We start from the raw sequence: 20,165 nt of genomic DNA, 5'->3' as shown, positions 1-20,165 counted from the left end.
GCGAAGTTCGCTGATCGTTGCCTGGCCTCGACAAAGACACAAACACACACAGAACGCATCGTGTGGCATTAAAATGCCTCGTGCCGTCTCCGTGACTCAGCGGTAGGGCGGGCTGCTCGCAATCACAATGTCACTCAATTAATTCAAATCCTGGACCAAGTGGGCGATTGAGCCTGGTTAGTACTTGAATGGGTGATCACCGGGGCTTGCCAGGTGTCGTAGGAGTGGGGCCGCAGTGAGGTTCGGCCAGGAGATGGCAATGCTTAGTGCAGCACTCTTCAATGCAAGGCCCTGCAGGCCACGTGCGGCCTCTGGTGGCCTTGAGTGCGGCCCCTGACGTGCAGCCCCCGACAACACGCAAATAGTGACAACAACACCCATCATCATCATCATCGTGCTGCCGTCAAATCCAACAATAGTGTCAAATGTGTGGAGGGCCCTGACATACTGACGATGTCTCATGGGCGAAAGTGCCGCCTGAAAATTAGTGAAGAACTCTGTGCTTCGTGTACACCCCTCTCTCTCGTACGCGTGGCGCTGGGGGTTTTCTCCCTGGGTTCTCGGGTTGTTTGATGTTGTGACTTTCTGATCCGCTCCTACTGGACATCCGTTAAAAATAGCTTCATAGCTCATCGGATTTCTCTCGGATGAAAGAAGACTCCTCCTGCTCGAGGCCAAAGGCTCGTGAGCGAAATTTGGCCAAACGTTTAAACAAAGTGGCAGGAACACTCCTGAAAAAAAAAAACTCCTTGAGACTCGGTGAAGTTGTTCTCCCATCTGTGAAGAATCGATTGGAACTTTGTACTCGGGGGCACGAGCATGGAGCGCACACACGCGTGCGAGAGGAAACGCCTTTGCCTGAGAGCTTAAGGAGCCCAACAAGTTCCGTTCCCTGCTATCGTTACAATCACCGACGGCTGTGTTTGTAAAATCACTACGGTGGGTCGGGGGGGAGGATGGAGGGGGGGCTAGTTAAAAATAAACAAAACATCTGGAGGCTGTGGAAGTAATTGCTAATTGATTTTGTCAGAAAATGAGGCGGCCTTTTTTTCGCAGCCACAACAATTTCCCATGAGTACGTTGGTCTGAAAATGCCCTTCTTTGGATTGGCCGATGGCTTATTTATACTATTGCTAACTATTAACATATTTTATTCATACTCTTAGTTCTTTCGGTAAAGTCATGTAGGTAAAAAATGAAATTACAATTAATAAAAATAAAATAAAAATTACGACGTTTCGGAGGCAACACAAGTCTCCGTCATGAGGTGGGACCGTCGCAGGCAGATTTGCTGCATCAAGATGCAGAATCAAGATGCAGCAAATCTGGCTGTGACGGTCCCACCTGATGACAGAGACTTGTGTTGCCTCCTAAACGTCGTGATTTTTATTTTGTTTTATTTAACCAGGTAAGGCCCACTGACGTTTATAGCGCTTTTTCAGAAGCGAACTGGCCACAAATGACAGCTTAACACAGTGGCTTATCACCATGTGCGAATGTATATCAGGCAAATACTCCTAATGCATGTTGAGTCTAAATGTGGAGGGAAAAACCGGAGCACCCGGAGAAAAATACACACGACCACGATGGAGAGATACACCGCAAACCTCAACTATACAACAGGCGTAGGGGTCGGTATCGAACCCACGACCTGCTGTATACCAGGTGAATTCGTTAACATCTCGCCACCGTGATTCGATGTCCCAGCGTGGCAATTAAACGGACGACACGCGTTCCTTAGCCCCCCGCCACTGCTGCAGCTGTTCACCAGTCCGTACGGATGGGCAACACCGCAGGTTAATCGCTCGGTGGGGCAAATTGTGGTCGGGCAAATTGTGGTGTGTACTGCCACCCATGGGGGAGCTCTGAAGCTTCGTCTGGCAGTGGTCGGAGCAATTAATTCAAGGGTTGCACTTTGCACACATTTCTTTTTTTTGTTACTGGAGAGTTCACACTTTGTAAAATTAATTCTGAGAAGGGAAGGCTGCTCATTTATTGGACCGCCTTGCTCAGATTTTTATTTTTTTATTAATTGTAAGTTGTTACATTTAAACCATTGGGGGTGATTTTATGCAGCGCGGACTGATGGCACGGAAATACTTTCACGAATTAGAATGATGTAAGTGAACGGAAAATCAGTCATTTCGAAATTGAGTTTTGTATAATTGCACGATATAACATTGCAGTCGATGGCTTTCCAGTCAAAATAAGTTCACTAATTCTAGATTTGAAGAGTTCGTGACTGCAAGGATTCATATTCTTAGGTTTACCATATTTACCATTTTAATAAAAAGTGTGCCGTACTTGGCCCTTCCCCTCTTCAACCATTATATATACGGAGTGGTAGCTCTTGCAATCTCTCATTTACTTGATACGGCTGTCGTGGCTGTGACGGTTCCACCTGAAGACGGAAGCTTGTGTTGCCTCCGAAACGTCGTGATTTTTATTTTATTTTACTTTTATTAATTTGAATGTTTTACCTACGTGACTTTACCGAAAAAACCTAAGAATAAAGTTCACTAATTGTTAACTCGTGAGCATGTTTTCCGTGTATTGATACAAATATATTTCTTTAAAAGTGGGGAGCGTTGACGCAGTGTTCGATTCCTGCTCACGGCCAACACCTGTGACGATTATCTGAACCGGTACTGGACCCTCCCTAGGTCGACTCAGCCTCGAATAAGTACCTGGTCCGATCTGTAAAGTTTCCCGCTGTGGATACAAAGACGGACGGGCGTGGAGCTGGCCACCCACTCCTTCGTGTGCCGTGTCGGCCTTCATTGGTGCTCGCTAACATAACTTGCTGCAACAATCTGTAAGAGTGATATGGGGGAATCTTTTTATTTTTTATATCTAAACGCTGAATATCCCCCCCCCCCCCCATTTGTCTATGTAATGCATGTGCATAGGCTTCAAATGGCGCACAAATTATTTCGAGAGAAAGTGCTACGTGTAGCGACAGCCGCTAATTTTGTCACGATATTTTTAAGTGTTATGTTTATTTCTCGCTGACCTCACGCGTGCTTTCACCGCATTAATATTACATCAGAGAGATGTAGCTGCACTCAAAAGGTCCGTCCTCATGCATTGTTAATGTTTTATATCCCCCAGTAACTGTTACTTTGGCTGGAGTGACTGAGTAATTTTTTTAAAGCCATAAAGCAGCGGCAGCAGCAAACTCATAATGTGTAGCTTTTTTAGCATTCGCAGCGTTCCGTGTGCCTTTGTGTTTTCTACGATGTTACTTATTTCACAGCGGCGCTGGTGGCAGTAAGTTTGGGGAGCGGTGGCCCAGCGGTTAGCACGCTGCGCGACGACACCCGGCCACCCGGGTTTGATTCCCGCTCATGACCAACACCTGTGACCAGTATCTAAACCGGTCCCGGTCCTGCCCTAGGTCGACTCAGCCTCAAATGAGTACCTAGTGCGGTGTGTACATATCGCCACTGGGGAGACAAAGGCGGCCGGGCGTGGTGCTGGCCACCTACCTCCCGTGTGAGCCGTCATATGTGCTCGCTGACGGCACTTGCCCCAACAGTCTGTGAAGGCTACACGGGGAAATCGTTGTCTCTGTTCGTCATTTTTTATGTGGCTTTATGCTGACAGTGTTTTTTTTTTAATTATAATATCACCACAGTTGTAAAATTAGGATGACTACAATTACTCTGTTTCCCAGTCATCAGCAAACCCTTTTTTTATTTTCATCATGATTAATAATTTAAGTGTTGGGACGCTGTGGGGGTAGTGACTGTTGCAGACATTTTTTTGCATTTCACACCAAACCTGACAAGCTCCGCGCATTTTATCACACGATATCAGTGCAGCTTCGATTCGCAAACCTCTGGCTTCGATTGTTTTGGGAGTCGTCAGGATACTTCTGATGGCGTCGCCCAGGCAATGTTACGTCCGCCTGTCCGAGGCCACGTTACATAATGTTCATCGAAAGCTACAATATCGTTCAAATCAATGGCTGCCAAAAGCTCAGTGTAAGCTCACCAGTGCCTCTAGCAGGATCTGAACAGATTTGGAGCCTCTTTGGCGAGCGTAAAGTTGCAACATACGAGGGTTTATCCAAAAGTACCGTGACTGCTTTGATTTAAGCAAAGCAAAAGTGCGACGTTCCTCGTTAAATGCGTCTCCTTTAAAGTAGTATCTTCCTGAGCGAACACGATATTGATTCCAGCTTTCCTGCCATTTGTCAAGGCATCTCTGGCAATCTTATTTCGGGATGGCCCCTCCGATGACCACGGTTGGCTACATATGTTGCGAATAAAGTCAAACACACACAACGTGGCTTTGAGGTCCCGAGTTGATTTTTGATGATGGTTGCCACATTAACACATTCCTGCGGAGGGAGCTGGTAGGAACGTTGGGTTGCTCGGTCAATGGCCAGGGTCAACGGCGGCGTGGTGTATTCCGCAAATATGCCCGACTGTGAGGGCGGGCACAAGCCGGCGTGAGTAGGTTAAACGTTGAGTTTTATAAGGGCACCACGGGGTGACCAGCCCCTCCCCACCCAGCCCCACCCCTCCCATCCCCCACCCAGCCCCACCCTCCCCACCCAGCCCCTCCCCACCCTCCCCTCCCCACCCAGCCCCTCCCTGCACGACGGACGCAATAATCCCCTGTGGGCTGGTGTAAGCAGGAGGTTCCTACCAGTATGAAATCTTTTTAGTTTACTTCTATTGAGCGTTTCAGACTACACAACTGCTATACACGACTGCACCATTTCACTATACAACTGACACTATACCACACCACTAAAGTACTGACACCACTTCACTGCACAAATATACTACACCACTACACTTTCATTCGTATCCTTACCTCATTCAATCAATGAATCACTCATTGAGTTTACTCAATCCTCTTAATTCCTTCATTTCTCATTTATCTCTCATTCAATCACGCACTCTCTCGTTTATGCGTTCGTTCTTAATTTTCTCACTTGTGCTTCATTCATTTACTCATTCCTCAATGGTTCATTCAAGTTAACTCTTTCGTTCTCCCCCTCGTCTGTTCGTTGATTCATTTGCACCACACAATGTGTTTTGGCGAACAGCAGCAAACATTTAAATTTGTAATGCACATCAGCATCTTCAGGCAGTTATCGAATGAATGTCACAATACATATGAACAGCATTGCGTCAACGATCTTTTAAGAACAAAACATAATTTTAGAAGTTAATTTCTCTAACATCAACCCGCATTCCAATCACTCATTCTTTTAATCAATTCTCAATCTTGCATCATTAACACATTCCGTCCAGCACCTCCCCAGCAACCTCCCCGATGCTGTTGCTCTAAACAGCGTTGCTAGGGACACCGCTACTAGTGATGCTGTTGCTATGAACAGCGTTGCTAGGGACACCGCTACTAGTGATGCTGTTGCTATGAACAGCGTTGCTAGGGACACCGTTGCTAGTGATGCTGTTGCTATGAACAGCGTCGCTAGGGACACCGCTACTAGTGATGCTGTTGCTATGAACAGCGTTGCTAGGGACACTGTTGCTAGCGATGCTGTTGCTATGAACAGCGTTGCTAGGGACACCGTTACTAGCGATGCTGTTGCTCTAAACAGCGTTGCTAGGGACACCGTTGCTAGTGATGATGTTGCTATGAACAGCGTTGCTAGGGACACCGTTGCTAGTGATGCTGTTGCTATGAACAGCGTCGCTAGGGACACCGCTACTAGTGATGATGTTGCTATGAACAGCGTTGCTAGGGACACTGTTGCTAGCGATGCTGTTGCTATGAACAGCGTTGCTAGGGACACCGTTACTAGCGATGCTGTTGCTCTAAACAGCTTTGCTAGGGACACCGTTGCTAGCGATGCTGTTGCTATGAACAGCGTTGCTAGGGACACCGTTGCTAGCGATGCTGTTGCTATGAACAGCGTCGCTAGGGACACCGCTACTAGTGATGCTGTTGCTATGAACAGCGTTGCTAGGGACACTGTTGCTAGCGATGCTGTTGCTAGGGACGCCTGCCGCTAGGCTTGACGTTTGGACCTCGCGGCCAACAGATAATACACTTGATTTCGTAGTGCACATAAGCGCGGTAGCTTAACAGGGTTTTGAATTATGTAGTCCAGATAAGTGTTTTTTTTTTCGCTGATAACTCAGCAACTGAAGTTCATAGATGTGTAGTGAGTTCAATTGAGTCGCAGACGTCGTCCCCGTATTTGGAGACTCGTTGAACGTAGAACGTAGACGGATGGTTTCGTCCAGAATGAACAACAACAACAACGCCGGTCCCTATCTGGGACCCTGCTGATATTCTCCGAGGGTTCTGGAAGGTGGGCGTGGCCAAGGGCAGAGATGACCACGCCCACCTTCCAGAACCCTCGGGAAGGATCTGGGTCCCAACCACGTGACCACACATAGCCCCATCGCGACCAATATTATTCATAATAAAGGTCTTTTGGGGTTAGATCGCGTTATTTATAAATGTGTCGTAACCCTCCTCCACCACCCGACACGGCCAAACAGTAAAACATGTGTCACGTTTAAAAAAGGCAAATAGTTCACTACTTTAGCCCACCGGTGTGTTGAAGAGTGAATCAACATCATTTACAATATCAACTTTTGTCAATAAAAAAAAGGCATCCACGCAAAAAAAAAATCAACTCGATGTGGGCATAAGAATCCAAAGCACTTGTGTGTGTAACTCTAACGGGAAAATGTTATTGCTTAAACATAGTATTATACATGCGTCGTACATACGACTATATAATTCAAAATATTCTTAAAGGGGTTGTGCTGAGGTCTGCTGATAAAGAAGCAACGTATCATAAACACTAATTTGCTTTTTTGCCAAGCTCCCGAGTACAGGAGCCGCTGTTTATTACCCACGGATCTGCGAAGCCACGCAGGCATCGTGCCACAAAGGGCCCTTACCTCATTCCGAGTAAAAGTCCGACGTCTTCGCGTGCATTTGCTGCTTTGTCATGGACCACTGAGACCTGTGTTGGCCCATTTCTCAATGTGGGCCTCACCCATGAGCATGTGTCCCCGAAGAAGCCTGGCCCTACGTGAACCCGGTGCGCACGTATCGTTCTTGTGCTTATTTGCGCAAGAAAGCATCACCAACTTTTCGCAGTAGCGAGGCAATGTTGCTTGCTGCTCTGTGCGTAATCCAATTTGAGTGACTCGCAGTATGATTTTTCAGCATTGGGAATGCGTTAGGTCAATACCGTGGGTTCGATTCGGACCCTGACGCCTGCTGTGCATTTGGAGTTTGCATGTCTATCTCTCCCTGTGGTCGCGTAGATGTTTTCTCCGGGTCCTCCGGTTTTCCCCTCCGCAATTCGAATCAACATCAACGCGTTTTGAGTATTTGGCTGCTGTTGTATTTCCACGTGATAAGCCACTTGGTTGAGCTATCATTTGTGGCCAGGTGGCTTCTGAACAAAAATCAACACAGCTCAGCGAACGGCTCCTGCACGCCGTGGAGGCTGCTGCTGCTGTAGTAGAAGCAGCCCCCCCCCCCGTGCCCCCCCCCGTGCCCCCCCCCCCTCCCGTGCTTTGTAACGTTCTGACCCCCGTTGCCCCATACTGGACATGCTTGAGGAACAAAAAAAATCTGTGTAGCTCATCGGATCCCCTCCGGTACAAAATATTCTGATCCTGTCTTCTTGGTTCTTTCGGTAAAGTCACGTAGAATGGAAATAATAAAATAATAAAAATAAAACATAATGAAATAATTATTTTATAATAAAATAAAACATACTAATAAAATAAAACATAATAAAATAATGTATTTTATTACGTTTGATTTTTATTATTTTATTATTTCCATTCTACGTGACTTTACCGAAAGAACCAAGAAGATGAATCCCTGCGGTCACGAAAGCTTTAAATCGAAAACAATTCTGATCCTGATTTGTCGTCGCGGGTGCGTTGCAGGCAGCGCCGGCACCTCGGTGCTGTTCAACGAGAATGGCGACGCCCCCGGACGCTACGACATCTTCCAGTACCAGCTCACCAACACCAGCAGCCCCGGCTACAAGGTCATCGGCCAGTGGATTGACCTGCTCAAACTGGACGTAAGTCCTCGTCCGCCTCGCCGTCAACATCGAGATGCCCCCCTCCACCCCTCCCCCCACCACCACCACCACCCTTGCCCCCCCCCCCACTCTCTCCGCGCTCTCACCGTACTCCCAGCAATCAGCGCACAAATAATCACGAAATTGCCGGAGAGGGGCGAGGGAGCCGCAAACCATTTGCTGGATTGCTCCCGATCCGTGTCGAGCGCCCGTGGAGGCAGCAGACACGCCGAGCATGTGGCTGTGTGGTTTGGTTGTTTTGTGCACCGCGCCAGAACTTTTAGCTCGTCAGTGTACGAGGAATAATGATTGTAATAATATTGATGATGATGATGATAATAGACCCGTCGATGATTAAGACACAACGTGACAATATTGTGTGTTGGAATCGGCCCGAGCGTTGTGTTCAGTGGCGGTGCTAGGTAAAAATAGATATTTATTTAGTAAATAAAGAAGTAAACATGCAAACATTTAGGCACTCAAGAAGCCCACGTGGCCCCCTTATGCATGAAACATCGGTGTGCGGAAAATACCAGCTCCAGTTCAGATCTGAATACACGTTACAAGCTGCGTCATGTCACTCATCTTTCTCTTTCCTGTGTTTCTGTTGCCTTGCCTCGCTCCAACTCTGTCTCTTTGCAACAGCTCTCTCGTTCCACTACAACTCTCTCTCTCGTCATCAGTATCATCTCTCTCCCACTCATCTCGCTCCAACACTGTCTCTTGCCAACTGCTCTCTCGTTCCACTATAACTCTCTCTCTCTCGTCATCAGTATCATCTCTCTCCCACCCATCTCGCTCCATCTCTGTCTCTTGTCAACTGCTCTCTCGTTCCACTACATCTCTCGCTTTCTCGTCATCACTATCATCTCTCATTCCACTCACCTCGCTCCAACTCTGTCTCTTGTCAACAGCTCTCTCGTTCAACTACATCTCTCTCTCGTCATCAGTATCATCTCTCATTCCACTCATTTCGCTCCAACTCTGTCTATTGTCAACTGTTCTCTCGTTCAACTACAACTTTATCTCGTCATCAGTATCATCTCTCATTCCACTCATTTCGCTCCAACTCTGTCTATTGTCAACTGCTCTCTCGTTCAACTACAACTCTATCTCGTCATCAGTATCATCTCTCATTCCACTCATTTCGCTCCAACTCTGTCTATTGTCAACTGTTCTCTCGTTCAACTACAACTCTATCTCGTCATCAGTATCATCTCTCATTCCACTCATTTCGCTCCAACTCTGTCTATTGTCAACTGCTCTCTCGTTCAACTACATCTCTCTCTCGTCATCAGTATCATCTCTCATTCCACTCATTTCGCTCCAACTCTGTCTATTGTCAACTGTTCTCTCGTTCAACTACATCTCTCTCTCGTCATCAGTATCATCTCTCATTCCACTCATCTCGCTCCAACTCTGTCTCTTGTCTACAACTTTTTAGCCATTTCTCGAACAATTTCTAGCACCCACGCTCCCCCCACCCCCGCCCCCTCGCCGCCGAGAAGCGTTCTGCTCGTTATAACAATTGATTTGCGGCCGTGTTAAAACAAACGCATCTCACGTGATAAAAACGTGTCAACATCGACGGTGCAACAACGCTGAGCGTAATCTTTGATTCTTCTTCTGCGAGCCAAGTTGATTTCCATTGAGCCTAGCAGCCCTGCTCAGGCAGATAGTTGTTTTTGTCATTATCTGTCCCTGTCTGAAGATAGCCGGAGGCATTGGCCTTTCAAGCTGATAAGCTCTACATCAAAAACATTGTTTTAAGCCCAAGTGTTTGCCCTACTGGAAAATCACTTTCAGCCTGTGCACAGACGTACGCGCGTGTGTGTGTGCGTGTTGTTTGTGGCACAGTTGCTAATAGACTGCTTACTGGTTTGCGAGTCCAGCCACCAGAAAATTCTAGCGCAGCGGTTAGAGAGTTACACTTTGACCCCGGCTATCCCAGTTCGATTCCCACTCACGGCCACGAACACCGGTGCCGATTATCTGAACCGGTCCGGGGTCTACTCTGAGGTCGACTCAGCCTCAAATGAGTACCTGGTTGCTCATACCGATGAGAAGTGTTGAAATTAACTGATTACAATTCGCTACCCCATCCATCAGTGTCGGCTCTGGATTCAGAAGACATGACCGGGAATCAAGCCGAAAATGTTGATTGATACACAACCCTCTATCAAAGACAAATACAAGTATTCACCATATAGCCTTTGGCAGACTGTTGGGGCAAGTGCTATTAGCGAGCACCTATGAAGGCTGGCATAGCACACGAAGGGGTATGTGGCCAGCACCACGCCCTGCCACCTTTGTCTCCCCAGTGGCAATGTTTATACTTTGCACAAGGTACTAATGTGAGGCTGAGTCGACCTAGGGGAGGCTCAGGACAGGTTTTAGATTAATGTAACTGTGTTGGTCATGAGTGGGATCGAACTCAGGTTGCAGCGCAATGCGCTATCCGTTGCACTACCACTCCCCAAAGACAAAGATCCCCCATATAGCCTTAACACATTTTTGGGGTAAGTGCTGTTAGCGAGCACCTGTGAACCCCGACAAATTGCACAAATGGGGCGGTGTGGCCAGCTGCCTTTGTCTCCCCAGCGCCGATGTTTACACACCGCACTGGGTGCTCATTTTAGGCTGGGTCGATCTAGGGGAAGGCTTAGGGCTGATTCTGACACAGCGTCGGAAGTGGGACTAACCACTGCGCCACCATTCAGCTGCGATCCTGCCTGCCGAACACCACAGACAAAGATGACCCTTATAGCCCTTGACAGACTCTTGGGGCAAGTGCTGTGCTCGAGCACTCACGCGTAGACACAAACACACACACACGTGGCAAGTGCGCATGCAGTGCTATACATTTTAATTGTGGCGACGTAAATACCGCGCCTTTAATGAGCTAATTAGCAATGCTCGTAATGAACGTGATTTATGCGCTGTGCATTTGTGTCGAGCGCTGTAGCCCAAACTGTACACACATTTACCACTTAATAATGCACCGCCTGGCGAATTCATTGGCTGTAGGGAAATAATGGGCTTGCCCATACTCCAAACGTTGTTCCACATTAATTCGACCTGTTTAAATATGTATGCTCAGGGAGAGGTTACCGCAGAGGCTGCTGTTAATTAGAGCGGGCGATACTTAATAATCATAATAATTACTTGATATTTAACTGCGGGGCGTGCACTTGTTTTCCCAAATCCTTTTAGACGTCATAATAATCATGGCAATTAAGCAAAATTAACAGGCACGTGCCCGCTCTCAATGCGGAGGCAGATTTGTTTTAATAATGCCATTAAATACCTTGCTCGCGACAGGTAATTGGGGCAGAGCTAATTGTGTTTGTTTGGGTAACGCCACCTTGCCCCAAGGGGCGGGTGTCAAACGAGATTGTGAGCTGCACGGGCCACGTGCGTTTCTTCGTTCGATTGGACATGATGTGCAAACACATTGCCTCACCGCCCCAACCCTCGGTGTAGCCCTCACGACAACCTGAACGTAATGTATCATGATTATGTAACTGCAATGTATCACGTGTTGCAGTATGATGTAGAGCATCGACTACAATTTCGTATTCAGGTGATCAAGCCCAGACAGCCGCGTCACGAGCAGCGGAATGTGTCACCGTCGCTGCGATCTCTCTTTCGTATTTGTCCAACTTTCACACTTGAACTAGACATTTAAAAAAATTATTAAATGAAACTAAACTATTTTAATTGTACCATGTACGTTAAACTTCTTTCGCACCGTACCGAGCCAACCATGCAAATCGGAGATGCGGTAAGGCCCCACTGAGCTATGGAGCTCTTTATCAGAAGCAACCGGGCAACAAATCGTAGCTCTACGAGGTGACGGCTCATCGTCACGTGGACATTTATAGCAGCCAAATACTTTTAATGTGGATGGAAAAACCGGTGGAGCCCGGAGAAAATTCCACTCGACCACGGGGAGAGAGACGCGCAAACTCCAGATATAGAGCGGCAGGCGTCAGGGTCGAGATTGAACCCACGACCTCCTGCGTACCAGGCGAGGGGGTTAACATCTCCTCGCCACGGTGGCCAGGAGATGTCAACTCAGGTAAAAAATGAAATTAAAATTAATAAAAATAAAATATTATATTATTTTATTATATTATTTTATTTTTATTAATTTTATTAATTTTTGTTAATTTTTTTACCTTCGTGACTTTACCGAAAGAACTAAGAGTATGAATCCTTGCAGTCGCGAAAGCTTCAAATCTAGAATGTCAACTCAGGTGGGGGGAAGGGGCGGTGGTAACCGTGACAGTGCTACTACAGCGGTGATGGAGTTCTCTCACAACGTGAGCGATATATTTCTTTAAAAATTTACTTTTGAGAGCCATCGGCTGCTGAGAGCCATCGGTTCCGTCGCTCAAGCGGTGGGCCCGTCACTCACTCGCGTTGTGCCTTTCCCATCTTTCTCCACAATTGCCGTCTCGAGTTGCGGACGCGTCTATTAATCCTCGTTAGATTCATCCCGCGTGTCCTCCATACCTCTTTGCGCTGAACAAAAGTAAAGAAAAATGTGTCTGTAGAATGTTTCCCGGTGGGTAAGGAAGTATCAACAGGATTCACGTTTGTTGTTGTTGTTGGCACGCGCACGTCTTGTGTACCTGTGTGTGTCTCTGTGTGTGTGAGTGTGTCTGTGTGTGTGTGGGGAGCGGTAGTGTAGTGGTTAGCGCGCTGCGCTATGAACCCGGCGACCCGAGTTCGATTCCCGCTCACGGCCAACACCAGTGACGATTATCTGAACTGGTCCCGGGCCTCCCCTAGGTCGACTCAGCCTCAAATGAATACCTGGTGCGGTGTGTAAACATGGCCACTGGGGAGACAAAGGCGGCCGGGCGTGGTGTTGGCCACCCACCCCCTTCGTGTGCCGTTCCGGCCTTCATAGGTGCTCGCTAACAGCACTTGCCCCTAAAGTCTGCTAAGGCTATCTTTGTATTGTATTGTTGTGAGTGTGGCAGTGTAGTGGATAGCGCGCTGCGCTCCGAAACCGGCGACCCGAGTTCCGTTCCCGCTCACGGTCAAGAGCAGTGACGATTATCTGAATTGGTCATGGGCCTCCCCTAGGTCGACTCAGCCTCAAATGAATACCTGATGTGGTGTGTAAACATCGACACTGGGTATACAAAGGCAGCCGGGCGTGGTGTTGGCCATCCACCGCGTTGTGTGCCATAGCGGCCTTCACAGGTGCTCGCTAACAGCACTTGCCCCAACAGTCTCTTAAGGCTATCGGAGGGATCTTTGTCTTTGTCTTGCAAGACATGGCACCTGGGTCTCTCCCATGACCCCGTGTCGGCTAGCTTTCGACACTTTACATGGCCTCAAAGTGCACCTAGCCTGGCACCAGCATTATGGTGACGTCCCCACCACTTAGTGGCCAATGGTGGCTTTTGTTGCTGTGCAAGACATTGGTAGCAGTTGCGTAGCAGTTACCCGGTGACCCGGATTCGATTCCCGTTCGTGACCAATAACAGTGGCATTTCTCTCAACCGACCCTGTGACTCCCTCTGGTGTCGTGTGCAAATTTCATCAGCACGAGGGAGACCAAGGCGGCCGGGCGTGGTGTTGGCCAACACCACTTCTCAATAGGTGTTCCCCGTGAAGGGCTTTATGGGTGCTGGCTAACAGCACTTTTTAAATCCTTTATATTAAGTTCACTTGCTTGCTTGCTTGCACGCTTACGACCGTGCAAATCTTTCGGTCGTTTTTTAACCCACTTCCCGTGATCCAATCGAGCTGACATTTTGCACACAGACTCGTTCTGCGTAACAATTTATTTTCGTGAAAAAAATTTCCCAAAATTTTCCACTTTTTAGGGAAAAAATAATTTCATATTTAATTTAAAATACCAATGTGATAAAAATGAAACACTTACTCAAGAAAAACAGAAATGAATAATAAAATAAAACTGATGCCACGCATATAAAGGATTTATAGTGAAAAACTTTGTTTTTACGGGTTAACTTTTTTCCAACTGTCTGTTAAAGCCGCACCTCCGATTGCGGGGTTGGCTACTCACGGTGCAAAAGGAGTTCAATATTAATTTTGATTTAAAGCTTTCGTGACTGCAGGGATTCATATTCTTGGTTCTTTCGGTAAAGTCACGTAGAAGGGAAATAATAAATAATAAAAATAAAACAATAAAGTATCACGACGTTTCGATAGCAACACAAGCAATCATCACCAGGTGTGAAAACCACGGCAAGAAAATTTGAAAAAAGTTAAGTAAAAAAAACACTTTTTTCAAATTTTCTTGCTGCGGTTTTCACAGCTGGTGATGGATGCTTGTGTTGCAATCGAAACGTCGTGAGAATTTAATTGTTTTATTTTAATTATTGTATCATTTCTCTTCTCCGTGACTTTACCGAAAAAACCAAGAATATGAGTTCAACATACACACGCACATACGTGCAAAAGCTACGCGGTGAATCCTTATCCGTGTGCGCAAGGCTTGCGGGCATTTATCTGTCGTGCAATTTGCATCCAAAAAGTGCCAACACGATCAGAAATCTTTACTCCGGCACCAGCTGCACCGACAAGGATGTAAATTTCAAACGGGTGGGGCAATTCCTCAGCTTGCCTCCCTTTCGAATGTTCAGGGATATCACATTAGCTCACGGCCTTCATCAGCAGAAATACGGCTCGCTGTTTGCGGATAATGCGATTTGCATGCGGGAACGCGCGTCCACGCCCGGTGTGCAATCAAATCGTCAGGATGAAGTGATGCTTGCTCAATCAGATGGAATGCAGTCACGAGCCGTAACCATTTCAGGGATACGACTGTAAAACACACCGGCGTCTTGTTGTTGTTGCTGTTGTTGTTGTTGTTGTCAGTTTCTTCCATCGTCTGCTTTTCCCAGTTGCTTTTGTCCAGTTGGATGGCAAAACAATTCCATCCTATCTTCTTGGTTCTTTCGGTAAAGTCACGTAGAAGGGAAGTAATAAAATAATAAAAATTCTCACGTTTCGGCTACAACGCAAGCTTGCGTTGTAGCCGAAACGTCGTGAGAATTATTTTATTTTATTATGTTTTATTTTTATTATTTTATTACTTCCCTTCTACGTGACTTTACCGAAAGAACCAAGAAGATGAATCCCTGCAGTCACGAAAGCTTTAAATCGAAATTCCATCCTAACCCAGGCTCCCAATGCATAGACACAGGTCACGTGTGGTGGGGTAAAGTGTCGGCACTCCCACCTCTTTTCCCGAGATGTCTCGCCGGAATGGAAGAGTAGGCCTAGACACCCTCTCGAGCTCGCCCCTCTGGTGGGAGCCCTTCCGCCAGCAGTAACGTGATGTTAATTCTAGATTTGAAGCTTTCGTGACTGCAAGGATTCATACTCTTAGTTCTTTCGGTAAAGTCACGTAGGTAAAAAATTTAATGAATAAAAATAAAAATAAATAAAATCACGACGTTTCGGAGGAAACACAAGTCTCCGTCATGATGACGGAGACTTGTGTTGCCTCCGAAACGTCGTTATTTTATTGTTTTTAATTTTATTAATTTAAATTTCATTATTTACCTACGTGACTTTACCGAAAGAACTAAGAGTATAACGTGATGTTAAAATAAAATTTCCAAAACACAGCATCGTACTTAAAATCAAAAACCGAATCTTTTTCACAATAAGCACCTATAAAGCGAGCTGGAAGCCTAATCTGGCTTTGCACAGCATCTACATCTACCCACATCTTTATACAAATGTGCATATGCATACATAGAAACAATAAATAGTATGTGTATTGTAACATACGCAGAATGGATCCATGGCACGTGCAGTTGGGCATTAAAACGATTAGGATGTGATGCAAGTGAGGTTTGGCCAAAGCAGTCCCAGGAAATGGCATCTTGTGTTCAGGTGGCAGAAATCAACTTGAACGGACATCTGGCACCGGTATTGTTGTGTTCAACCACTTACTCGCTCGCCCACTCATTCACTAATTCAATGTGCCGAGTTAGTTTCGAACTCACCCAACTCACTCACCCAACCAGCCACCCACCCACCCACCCACTTGACTTGCTACATGTCTGGGGTTGGCTTGGAACAGGCCATGAATGAGCACTCTTTCGCAGAACACCGTCGCAGTTTTGATAATCGTAGACCGATGCCAGGAGTCGGCAACCAAAACAACAACAATAGACATTTCTCTTTGCTTCTTTCGGTAAAGTCTCCGAAAAAAGAAAATCAAATAATAATGATAATAATCAAATAAGAGTAATTCCTGCAGTCATGTAAGCTTCAAATCAAGAGAAATATTTTTCGAATTCTGTACAACAACAACAAAAACAAATCAATATTTCAAGAGCCGCTACGCACTGTGTGATGAAAACTAGACGGTGGTCCTTAATAAATAAAGTCACAGAAAGGTCTTTAATAAGAGGCCGCCTCTTATTAAAGATGTGGCTTCGGAGCCGAAGGTTTACGACCCCTGAACATGGCTAAAGGAGAAAAATGAATGGAACTAAACTATAAAGGCTCGCTGAGCTATGTAGCTCTTTTTCGGAAGGAACCTGGCTATCACAAATGACAGCTCACAAATGACAGCTCAACGAAGTGACTTATCACGTGGCAAAGAATAGCAGCCAAACACTCTGAACGCGTGGTGTTGATTATAAATGTGGAGGGAAAAACCGGAGGACCCGGAGAAAAATCCACGCGACCGCGGGGAGAGACACACGCAAACTCCAAATATACAGCAGCAGGCGTCAGGGTCAGGATCGAACCCACGAGCTCCTGTAGACCAGGCGAGGTAGTTGACATCTCGCCGCCACGGTTTTAGATGTCAGGAGTGAGATGTGTCCGGGTTTCAGGTCTGCGGTGGAAAAGAGATCAACCACGGATTTAAGTCACCTCCAATGAAAACGATTGGCTACGTAGGGTGCGAACAAAGTTCAACATACGTGTAATAAAAGACTTCGTCACACACTGCTGGCCTCCGTTGCTCTTTTATTTAGCTTCCTTCTCGCACCCCGCTGGTCCTGACAGCGGACCAGCGTCTCCTCGCGCGTGCCCCTCACTCGCTTCCTCGTCAGCTCCTCCGGCTCCCCCACTCCGCACACCGCTGGCCGACGGGCGTTCCGAAGCTCTTCCAGCCACGTGGCTGATGGCGCGGATCCCCTCCGGCCACCCAACGTGGTTCAGCTTCTTCACTCCAACAACTGACCCGGAGCCCTTCCAGGCTTCCACCTATATCCCCTTCACCACGTGATCCTGTCTCCTCCCCTTCCGGATCGTCACATCCGGCCTTCCCATAGCGCCCTGCTGGCTCCACCCCCGTTCACCTCGCTTCCGATTGGACCCGAGGTGAACGGCGGGCCCTCCCATACGCCCTCCATACTGGGCTCCGCCCCCCAATACCCCGGGCCGTATGATTGGGCCAGAGCCCAGCAGCGAACCCCGTTTACGCTCGCATGACATACGTAAGGCGCTGGGCGAGATGTTGGGGATATTTAAAAGCACCCGATAAACGCAAATCCACATTCCCCAAATCCGTATTCCCTTGTCCCCCACACGAGCCAGACGTCTTGCGGAAGCCACGCAGACTCTACCGCAACCGTGTGAAATGTACGCGGATGAATTAGTATGCCCCAACAGATTCCGTTCTCTGTTTTGAGTATTTTTTGCGGGGAGTAAATTGATTAATGCCGTGTTTGCCAAAGCGTAAACAATTGCGGTGGGCTGCCTTCTGTTCATGTATATGCTAATCAGTCATAATCATAAAGCCTACTCCACTTGTGGGGAGTGCACGTGGAAATGCCGTGCAACTTTTTCTCTGTTTGTTTTGTAATAATTGCTTTGTTTCAACATTGATTATCGCGGTATACACGATTAACACCGTACTAAAATCGTACAGACGGCGCATTACGGGCAACTCCGCGAGTGGCTACGCATGTGGCCTGCAAACCAGCACAGCGAGAGTTTGCGTGGGTCGCAGCACACATTCGGGGAAACTTCACTGCCTACCCACGGACGGCGTGTGGTTGCCGTGCCCTGTTGGCCAGGGTAAGTAAGGCAGTTGATTAAGCGGGTTCGTCCCCATCTGTATCGGGATTGAGTGCAACCCGCTCCCCAGTCCCTGCACACTCGTGGGCTTTTGTGGCGCCGCAGGTAACGAGATGTTAATTACCTCGCCTGGTGTACAGGAGGTCGTGGGTTCGATCCCAACCCTGACACCTGCTGCTGTATATTTGAAATTTGCGTATCTCTCTCTCATCATCATCATCACGGTGGCTTGGATATGTTAACTACCTCGCCTGGTGTACAGGAGGTTGTGGGTTCGATCCCGACCCTGACGCCTGCTGCTGTATATTTGAAGTTTGCGTGTCTCTCTCTCATCATTATCACGGTGGCTAGGAGATGTTAACTACTTCACCTGGTGTACAGGAGGTCGTGGGTTCGATCCCGACGCTGACGCCTGCTGCTGTATATTTGAAGTTTGCGTGTGTCTCTCTCTCTCCCCTCGAATGGCGTGTGGATTTTAGGGTCCACTTTTGGCAAGGCGCGGAACGAGCGCCGTTATAGCGCGGCACGTGCCCATCGTAACGGGGAACGTGTGCGGTTGTAACGGGGAATGCGTACCGTGATAACGCACGACACGCCGGTGGTTATAACGCTGTGTCTGAGCAGTCGACGAGAGGTTTGGGGACCCTGGGCACGCACGCTGGATGGCACGTAGCAACACAGTGTTGTCCCACGGTTGTTGCTCACATTAAATTATAATCACGAGGGTTATCGTGACCCCGTGTTACGCACAGATGGGCTGACAGACAGCGAATGCGTAAAAGCTTTTAACCTTAGTTGCTAAGCTCTAAATATATAAAGTGGTTGATCTACCGCAGGTAAGCCTGCATGTTGAATTTCGTTCGCATCGTTCGTAGCCACCCGCGCTAATCGGATGTGCGGGGTAAGGACAACAAAGACTAAATATAATTCATCATCATTATGAGCAGCAGCAGCGATGATTAAATCCATACTCTTTGGTTCTTTCGGTAAAGTCACGTAGGTGAAAACATTGAGAATAAAAATAAGAAATACAAATAACTAAATTAAATCACGACATTTCGGAAGCAACACAAGTTTCCGTCATCAGGTGGGACAACCACAGCAAGATCAAATCCACTGCTGGATTAGGGCCTTACCCTCACACACCCACTCACTTCATCTATCATCTGCTCACCTCAACCACCCACTCACTACCAAACAGTCTACCACCCGCTCCTTCACTCATCCACTCACTCACCCACTCACCTATCTAATCACTCACTCACCCACTCGCCATCTATTCACTCACTTACCCACTCACTCACCTACTCACCATCTATTCACTCACTTACCCACTCACTAACCTACTCACCCATCTATTCACTCACTCACCCATCTATTCACTTACTCACCCGCTTACCAATATATTCACTCACTCACCCACTCACTCACCCATCTATTCACTCACTCACCCACTCACTCACCCATCTATTCACTCACCCACTCACTCACTCACTCACCCACTGACTCATCCACTCACTCACCCATTCACTCACTCACTCACTCACCCACTCACTCACCCACTCACCCATCTATTCACTCACTCAGCCACTCACTCACCCACTCACCCATCTATTCACTCACTCACCCACTCACTCACCCACTCACCCATCTATTCACTCAGTCACCCACTCACCCATCTATTCACTCAATCACCCACTCACTCACTCACCCATCTATTCACTCATTCACCCACTCACTCATCCATCTATTCATTCACTTACCCACTCACTCACCTACTCACCATCTATTCACTCACTTACCCACTCACTAACCCACTCGCCCATCTATTCACTCACTCACCCATCTATTCACTTACTCACCCGCTTACCAATCTATTCACTCATTCACCCACTCACTCACTCTCCCACTCACTCACTCACCCATCTATTCACTCACTCACCCACTCACTCACCCCCTCACTCACCCATTCACTCACTCACCCACTCACTCACCCACTCACCCATCTATTCACTCACTCACCCACTCACTCACCCACTCACCCATCTATTCACTCACTCACCCACTTACCCATCTATTCACT

At 47.4% G+C, this 20,165-nt stretch overlaps 1 protein-coding gene across 1 annotated transcript in view; it reads left to right on the top strand.

Annotated features, from left to right (window-relative positions):
* The window catches only part of LOC133356474 (metabotropic glutamate receptor 7-like), a 75,991-nt gene that overhangs the window by 10,875 nt on the left and 44,951 nt on the right, over positions 1 to 20,165 (top strand). Inside the window, exon 2 of the mRNA XM_061574005.1 lies at positions 7,908 to 8,047. Coding sequence (XP_061429989.1) covers positions 7,908 to 8,047 — 140 coding nt within the window. The remainder of the gene's footprint in view (positions 1 to 7,907; positions 8,048 to 20,165) is intronic.

This window comes from Lethenteron reissneri, chromosome 54, assembly GCF_015708825.2.
Source record: "Lethenteron reissneri isolate LAM-NWPU_2019-01 chromosome 54, ASM1570882v1, whole genome shotgun sequence".
In the NCBI taxonomy this organism is placed as follows: domain Eukaryota; kingdom Metazoa; phylum Chordata; class Hyperoartia; order Petromyzontiformes; family Petromyzontidae; genus Lethenteron; species Lethenteron reissneri.
Note: the sequence above shows the minus strand (reverse complement) of the source record. Positions and strands in the feature narration are given on the sequence as shown.